We start from the raw sequence: 8,647 nt of genomic DNA, 5'->3' as shown, positions 1-8,647 counted from the left end.
ACTTACGGCAACTACCAAAAAGCTCTAAACTGCTTCAATGTCATAACGGTCTTTCAGCTGTAGCATTCATTTGGCGCCTAGCTGCCATGCTACTCGAAGGCAGCATGAGGGATGAGACACTGTTGGGTTGTCTAGGCCTAGATGGGAGCGACCGAGATGCAGATGTAACAACCATCAGCAATTTTGCTCTTTAACCATCGAGACGCCGAGAGATAATGACCATTTTCCATGCTAGGATAACATAACGGTATCGAGAAATCGTAAAAATACGCACTTTCGTACGTAAGTGAGTGCTCAACTCGAAGTCCAGGCGAATTCCTCCTCATCAAATTAGGTTGCGTATGGGTCGCTGTTACCAAAATGCAAGAGCCAAGATTCATCGGGAACAAAGTTTTAGTCACTAAGGCTCGTTGGATTCTACTGGATGGCCATATAGAAATGGTCCGTGACAAATCTTCAGTAAACGTCAATGGCGATTCTTCCTACAGAGACACATTCAGCAGCTCAGGTAATTTTGACTCATTCTATAGTTTTCGGCACCAGGAAACTCGCCTGAATATTCATGGTCTTCTTGGTACAAGCAGCCAACATATCCTAACATGTATTGATCATTGCTGTTAAGCGGGTAGCTGGTAGCCTTCAGAGACTCATTTACGTCATTCCGATGCACGGAGAATTGGGATCTTTCAAACGAATGCTTCTGACCGATTTGACCACTGTTCACAGGTGGATACTCAAACAATGTTAACACGATTTCTAAGGTATATCACATTCTGTACAATGGATCCAGTTAACGAATGTTTGTAAGCGCTGCAAAGGTGCAGCTTGTGGAAGCTCGTGGATCACATCGTAAGCTTAATTGAGATGGGCTTCAACTCTACTCAGCTAACAAGCGAAAGCAATATCGTCTAAAACGTGACCTCTTGGTGAACTAACAGATGCTGTGACTCACGGGCTACAGGTTACCAAGTGGGACCCGACTAAACAAACGGTGGAAGGTTCTCACTATCTCTATTGTGGGGAAGCTAGGCTACTTTCAGCTTTATTTAGAAGACTGGATATGTAGCGAATCAACTCGTTTATTCTCATGTGCAACAAAAGCGCGGTTTACCAAACCGGCTGGCTTTTACATGTCCCTAATGGTGAAGCCTAAACAAGGCATCATATGAGGTCCAGTTCAAACTCTTGTTTTAAACGCGTAGCAGCTGAAGAACTTTGGCTTCAGAGGCGTTTTCGCGACGTGAAAGTGAGAGCTCCCAAATGATCCACACAGGATGAAGCAGTGGAAATTACACTATCAGCGGCTGCTAAATTCACACTTCTGACTTCCAGGCAAATGCGCTATCAACCGTCTGTAGAGGGCCAACTTCACTGAAAATTGTCGAATGGCCGAGGAATACAGAATCATCCGGAGAAGACAGCAGCCCAGCTGGGGTATATGCATTTGTTATTACAATATTCCTCGGAACAAATCATAAGCTATTTTTTCAACCTGGAAAGCTACACCTCCTTCGCAAGATTCAGTCACCCAACCTGCTACCAATCATCACGAATTTCCACGCACTGGCCTCGGATAACTCTCACGTAATTGGTCTGATGGATACTTCATTGTAATATACACAATACGCGTAGCATGCATTCTGCCGGTAATGGTAAAGCGCACAGGTAAAAACCTCAGAAGTCTCCTCAATCAATCAATCAATCAATCAATCAACCAGTCAATCAACCAATCAATCAACCAATCAACCAACCAACCAACTAATCAATCAATCAACCAATCAACCGATCAATTTATCGGCTATAAGCCGTGTGCCATAGGCACATTGGTTCCAGCTGCTACAGTTTCGATCACCGAAAAACGGGAAAGTGGAAAATACAACCAAGCCTTGGAGGCGAAGGCATGTTCAGTTTGTTCGGAAATCTGGAGGCTACGCTTTGAAGGCGATAGCTTTGATGCACGAGCGCCACTGACCGCGCGATGGGGACATTTCCGCCAATGGCCTTAGGAGCAGGTGATTTGTGTCCCGGGGTCCCCATCCAGGGAGGCAGCAATTGCCCACCTGACTAAGTTTACTGGTTAGTGTTTTCGTACTTCGTTGTCAGGTCATACACTGTCCACCTCCAGGTCGCTTTCACTTAGCACAGGGCTGGGCGAAAGGAGCTTTGTGAGGAAGACGGTCTTCTGGCATGCGGAGTACATGTCCCAACCAGCGCAGCCTATGAAGCTTGAGTAATTCATATATCGGGGGTGTGTTCATTCTTCCTAAGACCATCTGGCGTACAATATCTGGATCATAATCGGTGAGAACAATGTTGAATAAATTGTGCGCTGTGTGTGAAATCTATTTGGGTAGCCAGCGAAAGTTGCAAAGTTTCTTTAGAGACTCCGGACTAAAGCGTCCAGCGATGACAGAAGGGCTGGGTTATTAAGATACTCTAAAACTGTCGTGTTTTTCGGCCGCTACCATTCCTCTCCATGACGTCTTCTCTCTGAAAGAGTCCTTTCTGGCAAAGTGCTGTCTCCACGTGGATTATCAGAGCAATTGTTCGGATTCTGCTAAACTATATGGGCGTACCTTGCTGGGAGAATTTTTTTTGCTACAAACAATTCTGTCGCACTATCCACTCTGCATAAAAAAATCATTCAGTTGTAGCACCCTTCCGGCACCTAACTACATAACTTATACAAGCAACTAGAAAGTCTTCTGTTTCATCTACAACCAATGTAGGTTGCAGTGATAAACGAATATCAGAAAATCCTGAGACACTGACAAGTAACCTTCACGTAGATCACCTTCGTTCAAGGCAATAGGCCTCAAATTGGAAGAATTTGCCTCGGAGGGACATCTCAGAAACGCCTTTTTTCATGTAAGTAATGTTCTTTCCTATGCTGACGGCTCATGTAGCCCCAATCTATCTGAAAACCATGTGATTCAAACAGTAGTTCTTGCTTCAAAAATTATAAGGAAACTTCAGTTCAACAGACAAATTAGGAACTACATGAACGACCACTCTCAATCTACTAAAAGAAGTGGGTCCGTATGTGTCTTTCGACTGGGAAATTAAGCGCATTAGTTCGAAAAATTGTTACGGTTTACTTTTTACAAAATTGAAGGAATAGCAGATTAAATTTATTTAGAGGGGATCTGAAAAAGAGAGTGTTGAAAACTTCCTCGTTCAAAAGTTTGGAGGGTTTGCTTCCAGACAAACCAGTGTGTGTATCGTAAGGTGCCATACGTAGGGTAAAACCAAACCCCTAAGGCATCACAGTGAGGTTAATATGCGTTCTGAAAGGTGTAGGGATACGGGCTTCAAATGTCAGACCCACAGAAGACATCTTTTTTGTCCCGCCTAACCAGGCGTTTAGATTCTTACAGTCAACAACAAAGGTTTACGATCGATAGGAATGTACTTTCGATATCAAATCAAACCGCCGGTTTTCCTTATTTTTATCGCAGGCGGGCGGATGAATTAGCTCACTACATTTGAAGGGCTTTTTTAGGGACCAAGAGCTACTGTGCACTAACCCTACATCTCTTCTTATGATCTCTACTCCAGTAAAGCTTTTGCTCGTGTGTGGCGGTTAGGCTACAGGACGTTTTTATTGTACGGCACATCAGTGCTGCTTCAAGGGTTAAATTAGTGTGATCTTACTTGTTCTTAAGCACACAATATAGACCATAGTACCAGACTGACCGTCAATGGTCCTATAACCCATACCGCGTTTGGCAATTTTTGAAATATAGCCAGTGCTCTTTTTGTCCTGCAGCAAATCAGAAAACGGTGACTTATTCTATCGGTACTTCGGCAAATTTCATCTATTGTGATGGTTCCAATAACTCTCCTCATCACAAAAAACAGGGTGTATTACCAATTTGGGTGTATGATTGCTGATGTGGAAGAGGTCCACGGAACAGCCGGGGTAGAACAAGCGTGCCGGACACTTACAGAGGTTCCAAAATCATGGTTCAAAGATAAACAAGCAGACAGAAGGACCTGCCTTACGTTCTTCTAGAGCGAAGAGTTTTCTTGGCCACTAAAACATATTCCGTGACATCAAACACACTTTTCGTAAACCTGTGAAGTAGATACTCAGCTGCATTGCTTGAGTGAATGTAAAGGTCAGGTTGCCAGTACCACTGCAAGGCCGCAGTTCGGCAAGGGGATAATCTCAGGACATTCGTTCCGACCAACACTCTGAGGTCAAGTACTATGCGGATCGTCTATCTGGGATCCAAATTTAGCGCCGCAACCCACACATAGCGACTCATCATGGAACGTAAAAAAGCCACGCTGACTCCCTTCATTATACGCATAAACAAAGGTTATATAGCGAAACTTATCTACCTTCGCTAACACGTCAATATAGAAGGCGAAAGGTGGACGCGCATCTGTGAAAAAATAGAACACCGTGCTGTTAATGACAATAGGTGCAAAGTTCATGGGCTACGACATAGGTCTTAGGGACCGCATGCATTCTATGCCACAGCTACTGACCCTGATGCGTTTTGCGCATATGCGAATTTTCAGCTTGCTGAAAATGCTTTTATTCATAGCCAGTTTATGTCACATCGCAAACATCAAATATCAGTTTATGTCACACCGCAAAACATCAAATATGCCCGACTATTTGGTCCTTCATTACCATGTGTGGATCACTCACCGAATCATCTGCCGCTACATCACAATTATGGGTTGAGCCACTCTTGTGCCTTGTCAGCTATGAAACCGCCCAACAAGACTCGGGAAAAGAGTGGCCTATTTAAAGTTGCTTATCGCGGTTGCACTGCGTCTAGATGCAAAGAGTTAACGAACTATATATATTATGCACAGATATTAGCTCAATTCTCCGCGTATCCTAATACCCTTCTGAACAAAAGTGGTGTCGAATTCGGACAGTGAGCTGTTCCACGGACTGACAAGTTCCAAAGAAAAAGGGTAGAAGCTTTGTGACGTCCGAATTGGATATCTTTGAAACTTTTCATTCTAAGTGATTTAAAGGACAACGAAAAAGTTTAAAGTACAAAAACTCCCCAGTAGTGTCAAGGCTTGGGTAATCTGGTAGTATCCCAGCCCTCCTACCAGGTACTGAAAGGGTGTTACAGCCGAATGATTTGTTTTTTAGTAGTGTGCACAGTAAAGTATACTGCTGCCAAAAGCTCTACACTGGAAGCTAAAATTCGGTCCGCATGGCCATTCATAGAAACCTTCCGCTTCTTCTACGTGAAAGAAGGCAAAGACGCCACCACCACCAATCTATTAAGTGAACATAGCAAAGAGCTCTGAGGCGATTCAGGTTTGCATGGCGAGATTATCGCCCTCAGAGGACAAAGTGCGCAGGTCGACTCAGCGTTCGTAGATCATTCTGAAGCAAACACTAAGGTCTTCAGCTACGGCCTGTTGATTGGTGGCTTATCAGGATAGTTCCTACACTGTTCCCGATGCCACAATGTATGGGTGCATTTTGAAATCATTTCGCATAAGCATTCCTTTCAGACCGAAGCTACAGTTTGTAGTAGTATTGCACTCAGCTCAAAACCACGGGCAACATCTGCTCCATCGTCGCAAAACAAACTCGATCCACCTTTTCGGATACCCAAGATGCCAGCTTGTTGAAATGAGTGTGGCAGTGTGGCACGACCAACCCATTCTGGAGGCTCCGGTGACAGTGGTATACAGTGAGTAAAGCATATTGCGACTCTGCGTCATCTCACATCGATATTCTGAAGAACTCAGCGGGCGTCTGGTTACCTCTATGTATATAAATGTGTCCACTGCTTTTCTGATAATAGTCTAGAGTTCTATGGACATACTTTGAAAGCAACGGGCTTGTAAGCGATGGGATCCCTGGAGCTGAGATCTGAAAGTAGCCTGATTATTCCGATAACTCAGTATCGAAACTGTCATCTGCATATAATGGTCGGTTGTTTATATATGTTAGAAATATTGAAACAGTGGGGATAGCTTTCTGAACAAGTGAGAATATACATTATACTGCCCTAAAGCTGCATCACGGTGAGGATTTAATAGTAATTGTGCGTTTTACGGTCATAGTGTAAACTTCACATGTCTTCTATTCATTTTGGCTATTCGCGAGTTTTGTAAAGTCGACAATTGCAACCATTTTATACACTACTTACTACCGACATCTGCTCACTGGCTGCAAATTAATAATACGAATACTATTCTTAAAGTTGAGACAAATGTTTGGTGCCTTACTGCCGCACAAACAATAGGGAGCACGAGAGGTGACATACTGTCAGGCTGTCGAGGCCTAGCTAAAAGCAGTCAAGGCCCTCTGTTGAGTAATATTACGTCCAAAAAGTTGATATATCTCGAATTGCTCTTGCATAGTTGCAACGTTTCTGCTGTTGTGGCATGTTGGCTCTAGTTCGTCACATATACTCCTGGCTTATGCCCAGGCACAGTGCCACGGTATTTGATTCCCGTATCCGTCTTTTTTGGAGAACATTCTGACTGGAGGATTATATTGTAACCATCTGATGGTCATCATTCATTAACAGGTCAGAGGTAATCTTTGACATGGTGTATCCGTTAGGCTCTACACCTGCGGTTTGTACTACCGGATCAGCTCGGGAACTTTGGGCAACGTTATTATATGAATAAAAAATGTATTTCATCTGTTCTACTCTTTCGCCGCTTGACTGGATGTCATTTTTAGGAAGACAGCCGCTGAGTTGTCCGAGCAAAGTAATGCACATTGAAGAAGATAGCATCTGGTTCAAACTGTGGACTACAAAGCGTTTATAGCGCGTTCAACTCTTGATCCGTCTTCAACTGCAGCCGGAGCTTGTGAGGCTAGTGCGAAAAGGTCAGAGGAGAAAATGTGCTTTTCAGCCAAAGAAGCCGTAAAGCATACGAAGAAGCAGACTGATGTATTTAAAAAGAGTTTGTGCAAGCTTTATTATAAGACTTACAAAATAAACTTGAGTAGGCGCAAGCGAGCGGGTAGTCACTAATTGCCCTCAAGGTCATGTCCAATCCATGTATTAGTCAAACATTACATGCCTAATTGTTTGACACTTTATCCTGATTTATTACTATCAACTAATGGTTAATAGTTTTTGTTGGGCTTGTCAGTAGTGCTTGTTGTGCTCCTACTACAGTTATCAGCTAGGGTCTAGATTTTCCGTTTATCGCTGGTAACAGAGAGTATGTTTTGTGCCACGAAATGATTCACCGAGTACCCTGATACAATATGGCACGAAAATCAATATAAGAAAGAAAAAAGACAAAGGCAGAAGGAAGAACGTAAGTGAAGAAGAGGAAAATCCAAAAAAATCGGAAGAAACCAAGGGAAAAAAAGAAATCGGAGGAGAAAAGGAATGGAATTTGAACGTGCCAAGCTTCGGTTTCCATTATGCGCGTCCACATTCTTAATACGACACGCAAGATTCGCCGTGCATTTACAACAAAGGCTTGGAAATTTGCTTATACCATCTTTACTTCGCATCCGGTCGATTTCCGTCCAGGGCTCCGTGACGGTCACATATGTTGCGGAACGTGCCGTACACAGCAATGCTGTGAATACTTACGTACTGCATGCGTAATAATGAAACACCGATGAATTTGACCCCCCACAAGGACCGTATGGTAGAACAATATGGTGGCAGGCATCCTTGTATGAGTCCCCTGCTCTGTCTTTTTGCTTGAGCACTTGTCCGGTGGTGCGTTTCATTGGACTGTTGGACTATATTACCTCACGTCTTTCATTTGAATGCTTCACACATGGAAAGCATGGACCATGAACTTTCCAGGTACGTCTCGTACGCTGTATCCTGCCTTCTAGTTCTGGGTTTTAGTTTGTGAGTCTCTTCTCAAGGAAATCGGTTTAAGATGGTTCATTCATTTCCCAGAGAATCCTCCTCTGAACACTAGGCCATTAACAGAAAACGCATTGTCTAACAGGCTGGTTGCAGTATGGAGAATGGGCAATTCTTTCGAGAAGATCCAATAACATAGTGAATTTCAGTGGTCTATGGATTGTCCAACCCCTAAAAAAGCGCGATTGTCGAATAGCCGTTAGCGTAACTTTCAAAAACTCGCAAGGTCATTGGCACGGGAACCAAAACCATATGATCAGCAGTTCCGATAGGTTTGCATGAGTGCAGGAAGACAAAGGCTTCGTTTTAGAGAGCGTTGATGCTTAAGTCGCCGAAAGTGGGAGCTTAGAGAAAATGAGTTGGCAGAAGAAACACCCCACTGTCTGAAAGCCACAAGCGAAAAAAGCTGTGGCATTCCACTTTCAGTTCTCAGCGCGCGTAACTAGGCTTGTCTGTCCGATGACTCGCTTAAAAAGGTGTACAGTAATACTTCAAAAAGATGCAGCGTTAGACGAAGGTTATTCCACGCACCAAGTACCCGAAACGATAAAATTATGCCTTGTAGCGTCTGTAATCCGTTGTCACATTTACCATTCTTCCTGAACTTGAACCACACTTTGTAACTGTCATTCACATTGTATCATGACGTTTGTTTTAGTGTTACGAATACACAATTTTCCGGCGCGACCTGCTGACTTCTTGCTGAACGAGCGTATTTACGCTCCGTTGAACTGTTTGTTGACTGCTGAACCAGTGGGACTAAATCTCTGTGTTTGTGTCAACTGTTGAACGTCACAATAAAT

At 43.6% G+C, this 8,647-nt stretch overlaps 1 protein-coding gene across 1 annotated transcript in view; it reads left to right on the top strand.

The window, feature by feature from the left end:
* Window positions 1-360: 360 nt before the first annotated feature.
* T265_06666 (hypothetical protein) overlaps window positions 361-8,647 on the top strand; it is a gene marked incomplete at both ends in the record, with an annotated part of 15,498 nt that continues 7,211 nt past the window's right edge. The window contains one exon of the mRNA XM_009171991.1: window positions 361-508. Coding sequence (XP_009170255.1) covers window positions 361-508 — 148 coding nt within the window. The remainder of the gene's footprint in view (window positions 509-8,647) is intronic.

The sequence above is a fragment of the Opisthorchis viverrini genome (genome assembly GCF_000715545.1).
Source record: "Opisthorchis viverrini unplaced genomic scaffold opera_v5_141, whole genome shotgun sequence".
NCBI lineage: Eukaryota > Metazoa > Platyhelminthes > Trematoda > Opisthorchiida > Opisthorchiidae > Opisthorchis > Opisthorchis viverrini.
This window is presented reverse-complemented; position numbering and strand designations above follow the sequence as displayed.